The 23,429-nt window shown below is 42.2% G+C and overlaps 1 protein-coding gene across 4 annotated transcripts in view; it reads right to left on the reverse strand.

The window, feature by feature from the left end:
- The window catches only part of HIVEP1 (HIVEP zinc finger 1), a 173,075-nt gene that overhangs the window by 122,370 nt on the left and 27,276 nt on the right, over nucleotides 1-23,429 (reverse strand). For all 4 annotated transcript variants that reach the window (XM_069958005.1, XM_069958009.1, XM_069958007.1 and 1 more), the window contains exon 2: nucleotides 23,192-23,337. In XM_069958005.1, the coding sequence (XP_069814106.1) occupies nucleotides 23,192-23,231 (40 nt within the window). In that variant the 5' untranslated portion in view covers nucleotides 23,232-23,337. The remainder of the gene's footprint in view (nucleotides 1-23,191; nucleotides 23,338-23,429) is intronic.

Consider the following 23,429-nt stretch of genomic DNA (forward strand, 5'->3'; position numbering starts at 1 on the left):
CTAACTCGACTGTATGTCAGTAATGTCTGTTCAGAGCTGGCAGTATCTGGCATGCAACAGACCAGGCTCTGCACAAGTCAGCAGAGAAAAGGAATAATCCTGCAAATAGGATTTTGCCTTCATTTTTTTCTGACAAAAGACCTCTTTTTTTACTGCAAAGGTAAGGTATACATTGCTGTTAAAAAGCACGAACGATAAAATACGTAAGGTAGGTCGGGGTGGGTGAGAAGACTAACTAAAAACCAAGACCCATCCTTGTGCCTCTGTTGTGCCGCTCTGGGGTCCTGTTATTCACCACCAGCTGTTATCTTCTGCAGGAAACAAAGTATGTCACGTACCAAGCTCCTGCAGCAGCAACGTCACAGCCTGGCTGATCATTTACCTGTTCAGCCAGTCAGTGACTGGGGCCTAAACTGTTATTAATGAAAACCAATCACTGCCAAATGCCCAGGAAGCTATATGAACAGCGTACTGAAGCACTGTCGCATTATTTCTAAACATGTAACGGACACCTAGGAGCTTTGCATATACCCACCGTCCCCCCAAAATGAAGTTTGAAAATGTCCTCACCGTATGCAAATTACCACCAACTAGTTATATGGGCGTTCCTCAGCGCCGAAGTAGTCATCGTTGGTCTGCTCGAGTTGGATTTAATCCCACTTCTCTGGGATCGTAAGTGCCCAGGGACAGGCCCTCTGGGCGTGATTCTCAATGCAGGAGTCTGCAACGCTCTCAGAAAGGTGGGATTACAACTAACTCGCCCAAGAATGCCCACATGACTAGTTGAGAGTAATTTGCATAAGAAGCAGGACATTTACAAGCTTCATTTTTAGGGGGGTATAGGCAAAGCTAATAGGTGTCAGATACACATTTGGAAACAATGCAGGGAGCTTTGTCACGCTGTATATTTAGCTTTCTAGGCATTTTGTCAGTGATTGGTTCTTTTTAACAGTATTGAGCAATACGCTTTACAGAAAGCCCTATGGACATGCACAACAATGGACAGGACTTGTTTCACCGACATAAATGGAAAATATTACTGAGTATACTTTCCACAGGCAAAGGGGAGGCTAAGCTGTGAGCTTCATATATTGAAATCTCTATTTACTGATGTTGCCTTTCACTGTAATATTCTGTGCAGATCACTTTCCTGCAGCCTTCACCTTACTATCAAAGGCAGAACTGAAAGTTCTATCTATAGTTTTTGGGATAAAAAGAAAAAAGCAAGATGTCAAATTATAGCTAGTAAAATGGGGGGGGGGAATCACCAAAAATTCTTAAAAATATATGTTTCACGTAAAATTGGTTCTTTTCTGATGACACATTCCTTTAAAGTTCATTGGGAATTGAGAAGGGTGGTCAGAGCAGGAAGTCCCAGAGATACAGCTTAAGCCGGTAGCTGCAAATAAGTGATGTCAAAAGAAGGAGGCACTATGTAAGGAGCATGTAGAAGAGCATAATGGCAGTGACCCTTAATGAAAGCAGTACTACAGTAACACAGTAACACAGTAGTGCCACTACACATTGTACACTTCCAATGCTGTGCCAGTGTATAGGCAGAGGTGCTGGGTGTTGGCACCCTACCGATCAGCTATTGGAGGCCTATACTGTGTGCTTCCTGGTAAGCCTCTCTAATGTTCTTGTATGTTAAAGCAACTAAATTTTACTGAAATTGTGTGCGAGTTTGGTAGGATTACACAGACTAAAATAGTTTACATATTCCACTTTAGAAAACCTACAGCATTTCTGCAGGTAAATTAGCAGGTCTAAATCTTAACCAAATTGTGTGAATTTGCTGCAGTCAAAAAAAATGTATTTGATATTTGGACATAATTTCAACAAAATCCCATCCACTATGTTGCTACTATAATACACCGCAGATTTTCTAAAAATAAATTCAGTACAATTACAGGCCTGATTTGAGCGTTCCCTTCACGGACTGTATTTATGGACTGGACTTTGGAACTCCCAGCATAGTCATTCATTATAATGCTGTGATCGCTGAAACAGTTTAAATCTCCATGGCTTAGTCAGCACAGTAGTGCGAACAATTAAAGGGGAACTATCAGCAGGTTAGACAAATCAAACCTAATAATAACCCTATACTACGCACGGGGCTAGACTCATGGAAATAGACAACAAGACTCTGTTCCCTTGAGATGAATGTGAAACATTATTTAGATTACTTTGCCATCTTTGAAGAGGTCATACCTATCTATTGGTGTCACATGTCACTGCAATGCTGTGCAGATGACTGTGCAATCTGTGCAGATTTGAAAAATGTCACCAAAAATTCTTTAAAAAATATGTTTAACATCAGAACATTATTTAAGCAATAAGTCATTTTCTGATGACACATTTCCTTTAATACATTAATCTATTTTTTTTTCCACAATATTTACTATAACGTATTCTTACCTATATACAATATTGTGGGAAAAAGCTCCAGTACAAGAATGCATACTAAATAAACTGGCAACACAAAAAAGTTACACCAGTCACCCATGTCAATCATGGAAAATTAAGTAACTACAAGTAAGGTCAAGCACAGGACACAACAATGGATGCAAACCTCCCTAACAAGTTAAGCGTTTCTATACATGCTTTGACAGGTTGAAGGAAGGAACATACAACGAAAGCAAAAAACGGGCACCCGACTTGATGTACTCTGATAAAATGTATTAACCCTTGCAAAACAGCTGGTTGAAACAAAGTCCTAGCCAACACCCTGCTTGTATGTGCCAAGCCCCTGGTGGGCATAAATATACTTTTTTCGTACTAGCAGTTTCTTGTCAACCAACAAATATTTGAACATATACACATGACAGAAGAAGGATCCCCCCACTGGGGACTCCATTACTCTGTTAAACAGATTAGAAAGCCAACTATTATTCTGGTATATAAAATGATTGACCATTCATGTAAATGGCTGCCATGTACGGATGGATTTATGGGACACAGTAAAAAACTATAGTGAAAAGAGTTGCACCTTCTTCTTTGTATTGGACACTTCCAGTTTTGGTAAAAATATTGACCAAAATAAGAACAAAATACAGACCAAAGAACTAGAGAGGGGGAATTTACTACCACCATCTTATGTCAGCTATGTTGGATCTATTTAGGCCTCATTTACAGGCTCGTAGTACAGACCCGCAATTGCAGGGCATACCATCTGATTCAGTAGTGCTCTGCAATGCACGGAACACTGCTTAAAGCGACTCTATACCCACAATCTGCCCCCTCCTAACCGATTGTAACTTCGAATAGCTGCTTTTAAATCAAGATCTGTCCTGGGGTCCATTCGGCAGGTGATTGCAGTTACTGTCCTAAAAAAAAATACTAGGGTGCGTTCACACGTAACAGATCCCCTGCGGATCCCTGCCCTGTACACTTACTGTATGGGCAGACAAACTCGCAGCGGGATGCAAATCAAAATCCTGGTTTGTAGCACATCGTCCGTGCACAGACCTTAATTGTGGTACGTGTGAATGCCCACTTATACTACATCTGCCCTGCTGCATCCACTGCAGGTATAATGCAAAGTTGGCTGAATCTTACTGTAGCAAAATCTAGTCGTGGGGCCCTCATATTTTAAGAATCTACACCATCTACAAAAGACCCCTGCATTTTGACTGTTTTCCAATTCAACCAGTGGAAATGGACAACAAATGAAAACCATTTTACATAGAAGAAAGTCTGCTTTTCTTTTTTGACAAATCTGATCACCTGATTACAGGTATCAACCTATAATGGGTGACATTTCTTGGCACCAGATTTGTCAAGAAAGAAAAGCAGACCTTTTTCTATGTAAGTGTTAGTGGAATAAAAGGCATATTTGACCTTAAATAAGGATCCAGGTCATTAGCATTGGTAACTATACAAAAAAAACTATACTTGCTATAGGTAAAAGTTTAAACACATAAATGACAACAGGAATGGAACTATTAGATTTTTAGAACCAACAAAATACAGTATGGAGCAATAACTGAGTCAAACCTAGCGTGTACGTGTGTGTGTAATAAGTGAAGTGACAATAATCCTCCCAAAGGAAGTTATGTGTCACTATAGGGGCTCATGTATCATGTATATGTTGATAAAATATAGATAGGGGCTCACATATCAAGCCCATTGTGGCATTTCTTGGATGCATGTTTTGTTACCTTTTATCTAGATTTTCTTTTCTCCCCCATCTTACACCTAGCACATCATAAATGTTTTGTTGACGGACATAAACATAGTTTGTGTGGCATGCATGTTTATGCCTGACTTATTTGTGACTTTTTGTGACAGCATTCCAGGGTAGACAAAACGTATTGATAAAACCAACATTGCTTCTGACAGGGTGCGCTGCCTAATTTTCAATATACATTATGTATATGGCCTGATAGAGGACCTCTAAAAATGGCACTTGCAGAACTATTGTCTTAACTCTATAGTTAAGCACTGGAGGCGGGACACCCCATCCCCAATGGGAGGACACTCTCACCCCTCTGTGACACAGCTCCATTAGAATCAATGGAACCAAAACATAAAGGGGCGGGGTTTCCTTGCACTGGGGGAGGACTGACCCGCCTCCAGTGCTTCACCCCCAGCCAGTGCGTGGTAATAGAACGCTTTACACGGGAACCGGGCTGCCGTTCAAAAAAAAAGAACTGGCGCCATTCTATCCATGTGAAAATTTTAAAGCGAATGTACTGCTGGTACATTCGCTTTAAGAAAAAAAATATGGTTAAAAAGCACCTGCCATAAGTTTTAAGCTTCCTTAAAGAGACTCTGTACCCACAATCTGCCCCCCCCCCCCCAATAAAAAACCCCACTTGTACCTTCTGATAGCTGCTTTTAATCCAAGATCTGTCCTGGGGTCTGTTTGGCAGGTGATGCAGTTATTGTCCTAAAAAACAACTCTTAAACTTGCAGCCCTGTGTCAAATTGGCGTGGCTTACAGTATTCATGCCCTAGGATTGTGACACCCCCTCCTTTCCTCCTCCCCGCCCTCTTCATCATTAGTAATGCCCCTAGAACAATTTCTGCTATTCATCACCTGTGTGAACACTGCACATGAGCTGGATCGTAAAGGCACCTGTGCAGTTTTCAGACAGGTGAGGGATAGGAAAAATCCTGCCCAGCATTCCTAGTAATGAGGAGGGTGTTGCAATCCTAGGGCATACACACTCTAGTCCACGCCAATTTGACACAGGAATGCAAGTTTAAAAGTTGTTTTTTAGGACAATAACTGCATCACCTACCGAACGGACCCCAGGACAGATCTTGGATTCCAAGCAGCTATCCGAAGGAACAAGCAGTTTGGGGAGGCAGATTGTGAGTACAGAGTCGCTTTAACCACAGGCAGCAAAAACAGGGACAATCTCCCTTATTAGGCACTTTTTACACACGCTTTTAGAAAATCCAGCAAAGTATCAATTTTATTCAACAAAAACAATTATTGTAGAGTGGACAACATTTTACATGCATGCAGCAGGATACCAAGGACAGTGGAAAAGTTTTTGCATTAAAAATCACTTTTTGGACACACATTTTATAATAAATCTATGTATCCATGTAACATATCCATATCCACAAGGGTCTTTATGCTCTTGGATGCGTACATCTCAATGGACACAGAAATACCTGGTGTGAAAAGATGGTGCATAATTTAAAAAGGCATGGATTCAGAGAAATTATAATTATAATACATGCCAAAAACACAGATCTCACAGTGGTGGTCCACAGCAAGTTCTCCCTGTTCCACTCCCCTGGATTGAAGATTCTGACAGGGAGAGATCAATCAAGGCCATTGGGAACTGCTCCAGTGACTCAAGAGTCCTGTCCTGGGACAGTATTATCACTCCTCTTAAAACACTGCAGTGTTTCAGAGTGAATAGTGTACCACTGCAATAAGGAAGTCTGTCCCTGTTTAATTCTGCCTGTGCTTTGGCAGCATGAAGCGGATGACAGGAAAAAGACATTAAAACACAGGCAAAAGACTCTAATTTTAAAAGTTTATATCATTACCATTCAATAAATAGTCTTTGATGGCGGACCTATGGTGTGCGTGCCAAAGTGAGACCTCCGAGCCCTCTCTGTGGGCACGCGTACTGTTGATCACTTGTTAACGCTGTCCCAGACCCCCAGCGAGCAAGTGCTCCTTTCAGGTGTATGTTCATTTGCACATACACCTAAAAACTGTCTGTTTAGACCACAGGTCCTCAGCTAAGGACACATTCACACATCTGTAGACCGTCAGCAGCCGCCTAGCATGACCACTTACCTCCTGGGGCTGTGTAGTAAACAGTGGTGGATAGTAGTGGATAGTACTGGGGGAAGCCCAGACTCTCGTCATAATGAGAGAAGTTCCTGCTCTGTACAGTACTAAGCTTAAATTGCAGTGTTGGCACTTTGCAATAAATTAGTGGGATTTTGGGTTGCAGTTTGGGCACTCTGTCTCTAAAAAGTTTGGCATCACTGGTCTAGGTCAAAGCTCAGAATAATCAGCGACACTCTATATAAAGGGTCTTTCTCATCTTATAAAATTATGTCATATGACTAAGCCCTCCACTGACCCAGAGAACAAGTGTCTGCAGCACTAGAGTAGTATGGTATTCCCTTCTGAGTTTTCTTAGCACATGGGTGCTCCCAGCCTCCCAACTACCGAAGAAATTGCAGCACAGTCTCAAAGACCTTTATATTTTCTTGCACGGCAGTGCCCTGGCCACCCATTGTGCAGGTGTCAACAGTGAAGGGTACTCAATGCTAAACCAGTACTTCCACCTGTTTATTTTCTTGATCATTGGGGGTCCCATATTACTGTATGCTCGCAGGGAATATCATGGCAGAAATCTAGAAGTCAGGTCAGTTTCACAGGTCATACACCTCTTAGTGAATCCGGCGGGGTAATTGGGTGCGGGGTCTAATTTAACACCAGCATCATCATATGCCGGTGTTCATAAGTGTTTCCAATGGAGTTTATAAATGTTTCAGTTCCACTGTCAATCAACATTTCTGTAATATTTCACAACATTGTGAGAAAAATACAGTGCATAGCAGCTGTTGACACTGGTGGCACATCAAGTTTGGCTCATACTTGGTTTGGAAAGTACCTAGCAGTTATGAGCTAGTCATAGTGAAAGAGCAACCTAGTTCCTTCTTAAATCAGCTGTGCTGGCTAACTGAAAGTAAAGTTTAGAAGGAAGCTTTTTTTATATACACATACATATATAGCTCTCACATCTTTAGATAAACTCTCTTTGAGACTCCAAACTAAGTGCATAGGACTGTCGCTGAATATATTAAACATCACATTTTACCATGGGATTCTAGTTATTGTTAAGCAGCTTTACACACTTCTGTACCTGGCTTAAAAGAACTTCATAAACATTATTTTCTGGAAATGATTCAGCTTTCCTCCCTCCAAACATCACAACTAATGTTCTTATACTTGAGGTTCACCACTGCTGGCATTCACACTGCTACTACTCTTCATCTGACGCTTCTCAGTGCAGTTAAAGGGGTTTTCCAAGATTGGACAAGTCACAGCTTGTTTCTTGCCAAATGTGAACAGAGCCCAAATGTGTTCAAAGCTACATCACAACAGAACAAACAGCAAATGTATGCAGCTGTGATGTTGTGTGTAGTATTATAGTTCAGTTCCATTCATTTCAATTGAACTAAGCTGCAAAACCACACTCAAATTGAGTACAAAAGGTGGTGATGTTTCTGGAATAATGAATTCATGTTTTAGTAAGCCTGGATAACCCCTCTAATGCTAAAGATGTAACAGTTCTAAGAAATCACTGTGCCATGACCTGGGGTTGCTAGAAGGAAACAGCAGTTGGCGAGCTGGGGTTTTACTTGGGCATGGTGGCCAGGAGTGGTGAAGACCCAATCCTGATGCAGAGTGCAAAACTTAATCACAATAATAGAGTAGAGTAGGTTAAAGGACTGTCTTGGGGCCTTGCTTAATAAATGCAGAACTCTGCCAGGAAAACTTGTAGTGTGATTTGTTTAAAAGAAGAAGCTCGTGCTTATGGTTAAGACAGAGAAGAAGAAGACTGCCTTTTGGCAGAAGAGCCCAGAGTGTCAGGTTTGAACAACTAGGTATAGCTAACCCCTCAAGGTTTTCCGAGTAGGTTAAGCAGGTTCCAATGGAGTACTTCAGCTTAAGCTCTTTGCTTCACTGTGGATCAATCTTAGATGGATTGTCCTGAACATATAGATTATCCCAGGCATAGGCAAGGTGTACCCTGGTGATGGTTACCCCACCTCTGGGTTTAGCACTGCATACTTTTTCTCTCGGATACTCTCACAAACTAAGGACTCTAGGGACTAACTTGTCTAAATAGGGGTCACCAGAACTAACCTTCTATTGGTGGGGGAAAAGTGTGAAAAAAGTGGAGTGAGCGCGTGGGGTTGACAGAGAAACCTAAACCAGTAATTGAACAAAAACATAACAGTGCACAGCTGAAGTAATGATAAGAGTTAACTTGGTTGTTTACTAAGAATGAGGAGCGTGAGATACATGACAGAGGTACCTTCATACAGGTGGAATAAAAGCTTAGTGGCACACCTGTACTAGGACATTACAGCTGCATACATTTGCTGTTTGTTCTGTAGGGATGTAGCTTTGAATGCACTTGGGCTCTGTTCACATTGGCATCATTTCTTCTTTTCCATAAGGGAAGTCAATGTGTTGTGCCACAGACATTCTTCATTGCTGGGATTATCAGCAACATCGCACAGCTATTAGTTAAGAAATGTGGGTGTAATTTCAACCGCATTCGGGACGCATTTCAAACACAAATGTGAAAACGCAGCCTTATGATGAAGTTAAATGGTGCTACATGCAGAACCTAAAACTCTACTGCCTTTCATAAGTCCAGGGCAGATTCTAGCTTTTCTGCTGCCTGAGGCGATAAACTGAAATAGCCCCCCCACACATACACACTATACTGAGATCAACATCATATAAACACCAAATAATACCACCACATAATGACTGCATATCGCATATCACCGCCACATCCTGAAATACTACCCCTGCTTAAAAGACAACTCCAGCGCAAAAGCTTTTTCCCAGTAATTAAAACACATTACAAAAGTTATAAAACCTTGTAATATGCTTTATTCATCTGCCCCCTTCCCTATCTTTTACCCCCTCAACCCCCCACCAGGAAGTGAAGTAAACTCATTCTTACCTAGTGTTACCTACTGTTGACCCCAGGCTTTTCTGTGGCAGCCATTTTGTGACAATGACATCATCCAGAGGAAGGCGGGTCTAAGCCCTGTTAGGCCAGTCTCCCTTTGTCAGATGACTGATTGCATAGCTCTGATTGGCTGAGCAAGCTGTAAGCCATCTAACAGTTCTACAGAGTCAGTTAGACATCACAGGAGACAAAGTGCATCATGGGAAAGCTCAAACCAGGAAGTGAAGAAAAAAATGAAGACACCAACTGGAGCTTCAGTTCAGTTTTTTGTATCAGCGCCGGAGTTGTCCTGTTATGACTGATCAATACCACTAGTACTGCTACTGAAAAAAAACACTGTATAGAGTTCAGCATTACCCACACACAGTGACAGTATAGTGATCAGGGTGTAGTTACATCCAGTGACTCACAGATGATGTCTTCTCTCATCAGAGTCGTTCATTTTCTCTTCTCTTCTCCATTCGGATCTGGCTCCATCATGAAGACTTCTGTTAGCCATGACTTGTCCTTGCAGCATCTATCAGACAGACATTTTAGGCTCCACAATTTACAAACACTCTCCTAACCCCTATACAATACCCTATCCATAGTGTCCCAACATGAATAGTTCCCCCCATTTGATACCCACACAGTAACTAGCCCCTTCTCTTCCTTCATGCCATAAATATCTTCCTTTTTCCCCCAGACACTTAATGAGATCCCTTCTGCACCTCCACACTATTGAAATCCCAATTCTCCTCATGTAGTCATAATCCCCAATTTCCTCATGTAGTTATAATCCCCCTCCCATGTCCCCATGTAATCATAATCCTCATCCCATGTCCTCATGTATTCATAATCCCCCTCCATGTCCCCATGTATTTATAATCCCCCTACCATGTCCTCGTGTAGTCATAATCCCCCTCCCATGTCCCCATGTAATCATAATCCTTCTCCCATGTCCCCATGCACTCATAATCCTGTCTCCTCATGTAGTCATAATCCCTCATCCTGTGCCCCTATGTAATCATAATCCCCCTGAGCCCCACAATCTTCTCATAATACCTCTGTTTTCTCCATCCCCTCACAGTCCCCCCTGTGTCTCCCGATCTCCTCATATTCCCTGTCTCTCCATCTCCTCATATTCCCTCCTGTGTCCCCATCTACTCATAATCCTTTGTGTCCCCATCACCTTATAATTCCCCCAATGTCACCATCTCCTCATATTCCCCCTGTGTCTCCCCATCTCCTCATAATCATTTGTGTCCCCATCTCCTCATATTCCCCGTGTCCCCATCTCCTCATATTCCCCCTGTGTCTCCCCATCTCCCCCCCTGTGTCTCCCAATCTCCTCATATTCCCCCTGTGTCTCCCCATCTCCCCCCCGTGTCCCCATCTCCTCATATTCCCCGTGTCCCCATCTCCTCATATTCCCCGTGTCCCCATCTCCTCATATTCCCCGTGTCTCCCCATCTCCCCCCTGTGTCTCCCCATCTCCCCCCCCGTGTCTCCCAATATCCTCATATTCCCAGTGTCTCCCAATCTCCTCATATTCCCCCTGTGTCTCCCAATCTCCTCATATTCCCAGTGTCTCCCAATCTCCTCAAATTCTCCCTGCGTCTCCCAATCTCCTCATATTCCCCCGTGTCCCCCATCTTCTCATATTCCCCCATGTCCTCCATCTCCTCATATTCCCCCGTGTCCCCCATCTTCTCATATTCCCCCATGTCCTCCATCTCCTCATATTCCCCCGTGTCCTCCATCTCCTCATATTCCCCCATGTCCTCCATCTCCTCATATTCCCCCGTGTCCCCCATCTCCTCATATTCCCCCTGTGTCTCCCAATCTCCTCATATTCCCCCTGTGTCTCCCAATCTCCTCATATTCCCCCGTGTCCTCCATCTCCTCATATTACCCCGTGTCCCCCATCTCCTCATATTCCCCCTGTGTCTCCCAATCTCCTCATATTCCCCCTGTGTCTCCCAATCTCCTCATATTCCCCCGTGTCCCCCATCTCCTCATATTCCCCCATGTCCTCCATCTCCTCATATTCCCTCTGTGTCTTTCCATCTCCTCATAATCCCTTGTGTCCCCCCCATCTTCAGCAAAATTAAAAAAAAAGCCAGCTACTCACCTCACCAATGGCTCCCACGCTGCTGTGGTCTCCTGGATGCTTCTTGGTGCAGGCTGCACACAGATCTCATGGAGCAGCCTAACCAGGGAGACGTCACTGGCTGCTGCAGACCACTTCTAGATCGCCGCTATAACACAGCCTGTGATCTAGAAGTGAATGGCATAGAGCAGAGAGCTGATGGCTCCCTGCTTTGAGCCTCCTGTCAGCTGTGTGTGCGCCACACAGGACACAGACACGGCTGACGGCTCCATTATTTATTATGTTAATATGCTCTGTTAGTATATGAAATCGGATTGATGTTACAAAATTAACCCTTTGAGGACCAAGCCCAAAATGACCCAGTGGACCACGCAAATTATGATCTTTGCGCTTTCCTTTTCCCCCCCTCCCCTTCTAAGAGCTCTAGCACTTTCAGTTTTATATCTACAAGGCCATGTGGGGGCTTGTTTGTTACAGGAATAGTTGTACTTTGTAATGGCGTTTTTCATTTTATGTATGACAGAATCCCAAATATATTATTTATGAAGATATAAATAGGTGAAATCGTAAAAAAGAATGCAATATGGTAACGTTTGGGGGGTTCCTGTGTCTACGTAATGCACTATATGGTAAAAGCGACATGATACCACTATTCTATAGGTCAGTCCGAACACAACCATATGCAGGTTTACACAGATTCTCTTATGTTATATTTTTTTAATGAAATTCCTTTTTTTTGGCAATTATTTATTAATAAAATGGGACTATTGTGACGCTTATAACAGTTTTATTTTTTCACCTACGGGGCTGTATGGGGTGTCATTTCTTTCGCCATGATCTCTAGTTTTTATTAATACTATAATTGTGAAGATCGGACGTTTTGATCACTTTTTATTAATTTTAATCCGTGCACTTTTTTCCCTCTTTTCGTCTACGCTGTTCACCGTTCGCAACGACGCTTGTTATATTTTAAAAGATCGGACAATTACGCATGCTACGGTATATTATATGTTTATTTATTTATTTTTATATGTTTTATTTATATAATGGGAAAGGGGGGTGATTTAAACTTTTATTGGGGGAGGGGTTTTGGGGTAGTGTGTTAGTGATTTTAACTTTTTTTTTTAATACATTTTAAGTCCCTTTGGGGACATTGATTACTTTCATTTTTTACACTGATCATTGCTATGCCATAGGCATAGCATTGATCAGTGTTATCGGCGCTCTTCTCATTGAGCCTGCCTGTGCAGGCTCAGTGACCAGAGCACCGATCGGACCGCACGGAGGCAGGTGAGAGACCTCCGGCGGTCCGTTTTAACGATCAGCATTTAAGGAGTTAATGACACGATGCAGCGTGTCATTAACGGTGAGGTGCCGGCTGCTGATTGTGCGTGCTTCATAGCTCAGGATGTCCCGGTACGTCCAGGGTCGTCTGGGCACAGACTTCCAGGACATACCGGGACGTATACCCACCACGCAAGTTACATGATCAAGTACTGGAGTGTTGTTTCCTTTTGTTTTTTATGTATTTTAAAGTTTTCGGTTCAAAAAAATCTATGATGTTTTGGCTATGAACTGGGAGTTTATTGGTGTAATTAATTTACACCAGGTGTATATTTACACCCTTTCACAAATATCCCCTATGTGTTTACCATTGTTCTCTGTTATCAGCCATTATCATGACCTATACTGTATAGACATCTCAACGTCTGGATCATCTGAGTGTCCAGGAATGTTTTCGTAAAGTAATAACCTAATACAGCTATTGCTTGCTGTTATTCTCAGTTATCACCCCTTTATCACAGCCTCTTTTCTATAGGCTTCCTAATGCATGTACAGTTTGGAGGAAAGTTATCCCACTCTCCTATAGTAAGATTCTTTATGTTGCCAATAGCAAATGATCACAGAAATGAAAGGTGAGCTGTGACTAGCTGTTATGGGCAACAAAGACTCTTACTATATGGCAGGTTGATAAATTTTGGCCCTTGGCCCCAAATTTAGCACGTAAGTATATTAGACATGCTAATGTTGCCATACATATACAGGAATCACTGGACACTGTTCTCTGTTATCAGCCATTATTACAGCCTGTTTGGCATTTAAATGCCTGGACAGCTTGAGCCTAAGTCTGGCAGCAAGGTACACTGGGTGTCTGGGAAGGTCTTTTATAAAGGTCCTGTCTTTGCCAGACATACAGCACCTGCTAACTTTTGTCCTGTTATCAGCCATTATACCAGTCTGTGCTGTATAGGCTTTTAAAAGCCTGAACACCAATTTGGCATATAAGTACACTGGGTGTCTGGGAAGGTTTTAATAAAAATCCTGCCATTGCCAAATCTATATATACTGCACTACTGTTGTTCTTGGTTATCAATCATAATCACAGGATTGTTTTCAGAGGACATATTACACTGTTCTCTGTTATCAGCCATTATTAGAAATACCTGGCTTACTTCTTCCACTATATAGTCTAGTTGAGGTAAGTAAGACAGTTTGTGTTGAACTATTAGTAAAGTAAAGTATAGAGATGAGCGAACCGGGTTTGAGTCCATCCGAACCCGAACGATCGGCATTTGATTAGCGGTGGCTGCTGAACTTGGATAAAGCTCTAAGGTTGTCTGGAAAACATGGGTACAGCCAATGACTATATCCATGTTTTCTACATAACCTTAGAGCTTTATCCAAGTTCAGCAGCCACTGCTAATCAAATGCCGAAAGTTCGGGTTTAGATGGACTCGAACCCGAACCCGGTTTGCTCATCTATAGTCACGTATAATATGGAACAACCAGAACTAAATGTTGTGTATTATATTGTTTCGTATCATATTGTGATATGCGATTCTGTTAGTTCAGGTCTTCTGACCACAGGATTTTTAGCCTTTATATGGGCACAGATGGTAAAAATGGCCTGTATTATACAACTGTAAATTTTGCCTTTGGCACTTTCTCCATAATCCACTGCTTCTAAATTTAAAGGGGAACTCCAGGTAGAGGTTAAAAAAAATAAACTTCTACAGAAGCATAACGCATTACTTACCTGTCTATTCTGGCTTTTAAACTACCAAAAATCCATTTGTTGGGGGGGTGGGGGGTTCTGTATTGTGTTTCTGTCCTTCCTGGTTGAGCAGTTCCCAGAATGCAATGCTTTCCCTCAGCTAATCATCACAGTCCCCACCCATCACAATCAGTAAAATTAGTGCTGCACCTGCTTCTGGCCATTCAGAGATGGTGGCTCACTCAGGGGATTGGGGGATCCAGCCAAGTCTCCTGTGACATCACGGCCTTCCTCCTCTCTGCATCATCAGCCTGCACTCAGCAAACACACACAATGTGAGACAGAGGCATGGAATATTTGTCTCCTAAGGGCCGGTTCACACTGAACAAACACGGCGCAATTCCGCGGCGGTGCTCTCAGTCTCGGAATCCCGCTGTGCTCAGTGTCCTGCTGTTAAGTGAATGGAGAGGGCGCAAGCTCGTCCCCTGCCGCCACTCTCTCCGCTCAAAGAATGAACATGTTTATTCTTTGAGCGGAGAGGAGACTTGAGCGGACAGGCGCGCGCTCTCCCATTCGCTCAAAGCAGGACACTGAGCACGGCGGGAGAGCTCCGCCACAGAATTGCGCTGTTTTTGCTCAGCGTGAACCGGCCCTAAGGGGGCACAGCAGAGGAAGCAGAAGACAATGTGGATTGCCACTGGGGCCATTTTTTTCACTTCCTGGATTTCTATCAGCTACCAGTCTGGCAGAACAGTACAGTTATGGTAATACATTGTATAGACACATTTATATAACATTTAATGTACTTTTAATAGAAAACAAGTTTTTCTTATCCGGAGTTCCCCTTTAATGGTTTTTATTTTTTATATTTTTTTTTTACGCCAGTAGCAGGTAGTGCTCTTTGCAGTGAAACCATTGCCCATAGCAGAGAGGTGAAATATAAATGGTTACTAGGGGCAATGGCCTCATTTTTCTTTTACACGAGTTAAGAGAAATCATCCCCTTAAACGATTACACTTTACAGTGAAGCTACCTTATATAAGTATAAGAAATAAGGCCCAAGGTAAATCATTGCACGTGGCACAATAAAGGGTTTGTACAGGACTAAAAATTATCGCCTCAGCAATTTTTAAAAAGTATCAGTATATTTTAAAAAGTGTACCTGTAACCATACTTCTCTCCCCCGGTAAGTGTACAGTTGCAGGTGACACTGGAAGATCGGGTTCCCATGGATGTGTCCCATGCTTGCTCAATTTCGTGCATGAACCCTATTTCAATTAAAAGGGAGTGTGCAAGGAACACGCTAGGCATAACATGTATCCATAGCAACCTAATGCTGCGGCATCACGACAGGTATTCTTTAAGGGTATAAACCCACACACCGTATACGCAGCAGATATGCAACAAATACACAGCAGATTTGTTGGTACAGATTTGATGCTGTGTTCAGTTATTTAGATCTAATCTGCTGCGAGTTTGCTGCGTATCGCAGCAGTAAATACGCTGCATATACGGTGTGTGGGTTTATACCCTAAGTCTATAAAGGGGTTTTGTCATACACTAATGTGTTGTTTCACAGCAAACTTCTCAAAAATTAACATAAGATTCTTAGTACACATTTTAACCACACTGTAAAAGCACATGTGCAACTTCATGGTCACCTCTTTTGAGTGAATCCCTAAGCACCTAAAAGATGTAGCACTGCATCCTGACTACCACAGCTAAAATACCAGTGACCGCAAGGGAAACGACCCAGCAGTTCGGGAATTCTGTAGTGCTACATTTCTAATAAATGCCTCTCAGCTGTCATGTCACATAACTCACCAATGCAATGTTGGCTGTCAGTCTTTGTTTTTACGGTGTGGAAATGGTGTGAGATATGAGCACATGTAAACAGCAATAGGTGGTTGGGATGTAGTGTGTGATCACTTTGTTGAACGTATAATGTGCCAATGTGATCTGCAGAAACACTTTTAAAGGTATGCACAAGAATCTATGGATGATATATAACAAGGCTGCCGCCTCTAATACTGCGGCCGCAGCTGTTCACATGGCATAGCTGTGATGAAATAACAAAGTTAGTACCATGGATCCGAGGTTGGTGGATGGCATAAACTGGGACAGGCATTTTTATTTTTCCCAGTGTGGTTTAAGAAATAAGGTTTGGAGGGACAGTTAAAAAACAAAACAAAACATGTAGTAACACACAGTTACAACATTTCTAGAATTACCCTGTATCTCACAAACATATCACAGAGCCACAGTTTATGGTACCCACTATAGTGCCAGCTTCAGTGAACCTCTATACTCCAAAGACAACGTTTACACTCCCTCACCAAGAATGAGTAAGCCATTTACAGAAGTCAAACAAAAGAACAAAAAAAATATGCAGAGAACAAGTTTCTATCCTGGTACTTGATGCATTATAGTTCTGTCATCAGAATGAATGGCAAAAATGGAAAGACAGACACTAACTGCTATTGCTCTATAAAGTACAGGACATTGCAGTCCATAAGCCAAGTGTCCGACTTCTTACCCTGTGGGGTTAATCCTCAGTTTTTCCATGCAGAACGTGCAGCTGCTAATTCTTTTTGCAGCAACATATTCTTCTGTTAAAGGTGTTGTAAAAACTCATCTCACTTTTATGGGATGCAAGATTGTCTTTACCTTTAATGTAAATTTTGAGAGTGAAATCTGTGCCAAATACAGCACTTGTGAACAGGGCCTAAATGCCCATGTTTAAATAATTTGAACAATTTCTCTAACTCTGTTACTAACTAGTCATTTAAGGGATAAAAAAGTAATACTTATTCAGTGCTTTAATTCTAGAATATTCTGCTTAAAGGCCACGCCTAAAGCAATTTCCGAAACTTCATGCATATTTAGACAAGAAGCATCAGGGCTGTATAGACTTGCCAAAGTAAACAGGTAGACTGGCATTTGCAAAAGCAGCGCACGTTCACCGTTACATAAGCTTCTGCATGTGGAACCACATTTCTCAGGTTTTCCATTTGACAGTAGAAACCTTTATGAATTGGGGATACACCTTAAGGCTATGTTCACACTACGTATATTTGAGGCTGTATGTTTGAGGCTGTATAGCAACCAAAACCAGGAGTGGATTGAATACACAGAAAGGATCTGTTCACATAATGTTGTAATTGAGTGGATGGCCGTCATTTAACGGCAAATATGTGCTGTTATTTTAAAACAACGGCTGTTGTATTGAAATAATGGAAGTTATTTACCTTTATATGGCGGCCATCCATTCAATTACAACATTATGTGAAATATACATAGTGCCTTCACACCTACAAGATCTGCAGCTGATTTTCTGCAGCAGATTTCATTTAAATAACTGAACACAGCATCAAATCTGCTGCAGATCTGCTGCAGATCCTGTAGGTGTGAACGCACCCTAAAGGAGAAGTCTGGGCACAGACTTTTTTTTTTCTTCAAAACTGCTGGGGAGTAGGTGGGTGAACAAAACAACATGCACTTATCTTCCCGGCTCCAGCACTGGGGTTCGCTGTCCTCTGATTCAGTTCCCTGTCCCCGGACGTCTTTAAGTCTCTGGAACGTGACGTTTCAGGCCCGCTCAGCCAGTCAGCGGCAGAAGCAGGCCCCCAGTACGGCAGCTGACTGGCTGACCAGGCTTTAAACTTCATGTCCCAAGTCCTCTCTCTAGACCAGGAAGTGGCCGAGGACTAAAACGGATCCCAGTGCTGGAGCTGGGGAGGTAAGTAATTATAAAATTATAAAAAAAATAATTAAAGTCTGTCCCCAGATTTCTCCATTAAATGGCATTTTGTGATGTAACATTAGTAGGTAGGTACACATATAATAAAGTACCAAAATGTATTAAAAAAAAATATATTAAAAAAAATATAATAATAATAATAAATCTAATTCCCTCAATGCCTCCTTATATGGCTTGGTTGCTATTTAATATTTGCCACACTTTTAGATTGCAATAAATAGATTTTTACATGGAAATCTATTTTTAAACTATTTTTGTGTCTGCTCCTCAAAAACACAACTGCAATATTCATGCAAGGGTCATATACCAAAGAATCCTAATAACTTGCCAATAGGATGGGTACTTGCAGATGTTCTGGGAGTTAAGAATAAAGCTTGTTATTGTCAATACAGTACTAGAGCCAAGATCTGGGGACTCCACACTGATGTCTGTCTTTCTTTGGCCTTTTTCCACATGTATATCTACACAACAAGTGCAAAGAAGAAGAACTGCACACATTAAAATTGTTTACGAAAAGAAGATTTATTCAATGTAAATAGTAAAAACTCTACTATATTCTCCATTTAGATTTCCCACCATGACCGCTGCTTGCTGTCAGTAAATGGAAACATTCCTGTATTTAGAGGCTGGAAAACCATTCTTGACAAATCCAACAGATACATGTGCACAACTCACACTGTTGTGAGTTGTTCACATGTTTCTGTTGCAGTGCTGGTTTTGTCTGCATTTCCCAGCCAACACAGTAATAAATATATACATTTAGTTATGTATTAGTGATGAAGAAGTCGGACCGGCAGCTGAAGTTTAATTACATTTTTTTTCTTACAGACCTTAAGATAATCTCTATCAGTCTCCCTCTTTTCTGTGAACTGGACCTAGTAATCCCTGATGATCACACTGCCATGCTGTCAGCATGTTGAATCCATAATAAAGTGGCAGGTTTACCATCATATTCTGTAACGCTAATTCAAAGAGGACACCTAGTATGGCGGCACTTCCTGCTGACACTTTACAAAACCATTTACTGCAACAAAAGAAAAATACAATTGTTCCTCTAAGAAAAAAATATATATATTAAACTTCAGCTACTGGTCTCGCTTCTTCATTTCTAACTATTACTGTGTTCACAAAGGATCCAGAATTTCCATGGATAAGAACTGGCCAAGTTCAAGGGTCTTGATCTGTAGTTTTAGTGCAATTTATGGATTTCCTTTTTATATATTCTGCCATGTCTCTACCAGGCACCATAAACTCATGAATGTAGATGCTGTCACAGCATTAAAGGACAACTCCCATGAAAAACTTTCCCCCAGTAATTGAAGCACATTACAAAGTTATATAACTCTGTAATATGCTTCAATCACCTATCTGCCTCCCTTCCCTGTCTTTTACCCCCTCCTCCCCTCACCAGGAAGTGCACTAAACTCACACATACCTAATAACTGTCCTCACCAGTTTCTTCTCTCAGCTCCTTCTTGCGACGATGAGTCATCAGCAGAAGGGTTGGGCTAGCTCCTGTTACACCAGCCTCCCCCTCTCCTGCCTTGTCAGGTGACTCTGCTTGCTCTGCTCCCATTGGCTGAGCAACTGCAAGCCATCTGAGTCATGTTACTTGCTTATCTTCCCTAGTGACATGACCCATTCACTCACAGAGTCCACTCGGCAGCAGGAGAGAGTATGAGGGGAGGGGGGAGCTGCCTATGTGCCGACTGTCCCGAGGGAAGATAAGCAAGTGACATGGACTCAGATGGCTTGCAGTTGCTCAGCCAATGGGAGCTGAGCAAGCTGAGTCACCTGACAAGGCAGGGTAGGGGGAGGCTGGTGTAACAGGGGCTAGACCAGCCCTCCTGCTGATGACTCATCGTCACAAGAAGGAGCTGAGAGAAGAGTCTGGTGACGACAGTAATTAGGTATGTGTGAGTTTCCTACATTTCCTGGTGGGGGGTGGAGGGGGGGAAAGATAGGGAAGGAGGGCAGATAGGTGATTGAAGCACATTACAGAGTTATATAACTTTGTAATGTGCTTCAATTACTGGGAAAAAGTCATGGGAGTTGTCCTTTAAAGGAGGTATTGCAAGATCAAAAGTTATCCACAGATAGAGAGCTTTATATGTGTAAGACAATTTCTTTGTCTTACATCCCATATACTGGGAGTATTGTTTGCAGATAGTGTGTGAGAAAAGGAAGGACACTGATCCGCCCTACTGAATGGGGGGAAATCTGCAGTACAAAAAAAACCCTGAAATCTAAGGCTGTCCATACATCTGCCACATATTTTCCTGTTTTCAGACAAATACACTGATCCAGATTTATCAATCGGACACAAAAACAATATGATTTGTCCACAGTAACCAATCAGAGGTCAGCTTTTGTGGCCTAACATGGTCTGGTAAAATGAAAGCTAAGCTGTGATTGGTTGCTATGAGAAAATCAGAAAGTTTTGTCCTTAAACAGAATCATAGATCTTAGCTGCTGTGTGTACATACCCGAACACAGATTTGTGTAAAAAAAAAAACCTGCTAATGAACTTACTCCAAAGTAGTTTGCTTTTTTTAGCAGCTGGACAATAAAAGATTCCATGGACATTGGGAAAAAAAAAAAAAAAAAACACACACACTGAAAAGTTAGACACAGTCAGAAGATTTCTACAAACAGTAGCCAATTTTGCAAGAGGCAAATTACTGTGGCTAACGGTGCATTTACACAAACAGATTTATCTGACAGGTTTTTGATCTTACTGAAGATCATCCCAGCCGCTACTGCAGTTCCGAACGGATGATCTTCACTTCTGCTAGATTTGGATGTGGGCACACATATCCGAATTCCCCACTGCACACAATGAAGAGTGCACGCTCCATTGTGTGAACTGACAGGTTCTCTGCGGCTGCTATTTAAAGGAAACCTGTCACCCCAGGCAGGCTCCCGACCCCGTTAGATCCCCCTATACTTACCTTATCACGCCGGGTCCCGCTTCCTGAGCCGGTCGGGTGACTGAGATTTCAGCGCCCGAAGCCCGGCGCAATCGCTCACAGGAGAGTCCAATGCCCATAGAGAATGACGGAGCATCGGACTCCCCATTCATTCTCTATGAGCATCTGACTCTCCTATAAGCGCGCGCGCCGGGCTTCGGGCGCTGAAATCTCATTCACCCGACCGGCTCAGGAAGCTGGACCCGGCGCTATGAGATATGTATAGGGGGATCTAACGGGGGTCGGGAGCCCGTTACCCCGGCACAGGGGGTGACAGGTCCTCTTTAATGAATAGCGGCCGCAGAAAACTGACATGTCATTTTTTTGTGACACCCCTAGCGTTCACAGCCAGAGTGTATAGCTGCAGCACAATGTAAGTAAAGTATTAATCACTGCCATGTTGTAAATCGGCCTTAGGCTTCTTGATGCATTTGGCGAAACCTTAGACTAACTAGTCCTAGCTTTAAAGCTATCAAAGGTTGGTGGTTACATCACATTTTTCCCTTCATTTCAGTACATTTTTTTAATGTACGGAAAAACTGATCCAATTTCTTTTTTTTATAATACAAGTCAATGGGAAATGGATTTTGGCATAATGTGTTGCAATTTTAACAATATACCCTCCCGCTGAAGCCACACCCTTCCTTTTTTCCAGAGCCACGTCCTCTCGTTGAGTGAGGCCTAAACAGTGTCTACGACACATAATGTCTTAGACAAAAATGAGCCACACTCTATGCCAAAATGCACCAAATGTGGTATCTTTTCTGTGCTTTATACTTTTTTAATGGCTACTTTCGCCATCCTGGAAAGAGACGATCACAGGATCGACCAGATAAAGAGTTCAATGATGTATATATTTTTTGGCATAGCAAAAAAAAAAAAGTAAACTTTAGCTTCAGGTAATGACTTTTGACTCCCATGGTTTGCTGATGCTCAGTTGGGATGTTTGTTCAAGGTGTTCAAGGTCAACACATCACCAGAAACCCAAATAAGTATCCTATGTAGTACAGTATAACCAAGCGTAGTCCTATTCATATTGATGTATTTCACCATGTACACAAGACCCAGGCCTTTGTAGTTTCCAGTGACACAGAGGTGAAGGCTGTCCGGCATGTAAAGCACCACTTGTTGGATGCTTGATGTATGACTGACATAAGAGATAAAGTTGCAAGGTGCAATGTAACACAACAGTACTTTAACATTACAGTAACATTATAGCTCAACACACAAATCAATATGGTTTGGAGCTGCATACACATAGGCTTAGTTTGATGTGTTTATAAAGGCATCTTAATCATTATTCTACATTAAACAATAATTACAAGGCAAATTAAAAGTTGGCAGATTTATCTATGTAATTAGAGCAAAAATATACAATGTCCCTGCTGTGTTTGCACACAGAAACTGTGCATGGAAAGGCCAATTTCTAAATAGTACTCAGCATTTATATATCAATGTAATGTGTACATCAGGAATACGAACAACACATCATAATATTTACAATATACCATTTGACATACAAAAGCATATAACGTGATTCGGGTGGCTTCTTCTTACAATACAATAACAAACATAAATGCCGTATAAACACCACATACTAGTCTCACAGCATTAAGCATGTAGGCTTTTTATACATTGCTAAACTAAAGTTACCACAATGAAAGCTTGGCATCACCTGAGTGACCCTTGCCCCATACTGACCTTAGTTTTAATAGTATAGATGAGGCCTACAACACAGAACCACACAGGTAATTATATTGTAGGCCCTGAAAACATTGAATGTGCTTTTGGTACAACATCTGTGTTTCACAGTCTTTGGCTGATGTGACAGTGTCAGGTTGGCCATAAAACTTATTATTCAATGCAAGTTAGCGCATTTTAGCAAAGCTGGCATGGAACCCAACTGGAGATAGACAAAGGATATTCCACGCTACATATCTGGAGGGGTCATTGTACACTTTACAATCTCCAGCCTTGGCTAAGAATCTGCAAAAGCTTAGGAGAAAAAAATCACCAGCAGATGAAGCTCTCCAGGACAAGATTGCAGCTACCAAACAATGACATGCTGCAGAGCATCCTTCTCCTCAGCTAGATATGACACCTACACTAGGTAAACAGCTGGATGCATCCCTCCAAAACAAGCACACAATCAAAACAGAGAAACCATTTGCTAACCTCTTAGGTTTCTGGGGTGGATCTGTTTTGTCCGAGGCATGATCCTCCTCCTCCTGAAGCCTGGTTTTTCCTTCTCAAAAATGGAGAGCAGTGCTGGCGGAGAGGAGCCTCCATATACCCGCCAAGTGTATCAGTTAATCCAGCAGCTGAACAAGGGAAGGAGAAAAACAACATGAGGGAAGACAAGACTATGGGGAGCCAGGATGCACTGGTCTGGGACTTCACTCCCCTCCCACAC

Source organism: Dendropsophus ebraccatus, chromosome 2, assembly GCF_027789765.1.
Source record: "Dendropsophus ebraccatus isolate aDenEbr1 chromosome 2, aDenEbr1.pat, whole genome shotgun sequence".
Lineage (NCBI taxonomy): Eukaryota > Metazoa > Chordata > Amphibia > Anura > Hylidae > Dendropsophus > Dendropsophus ebraccatus.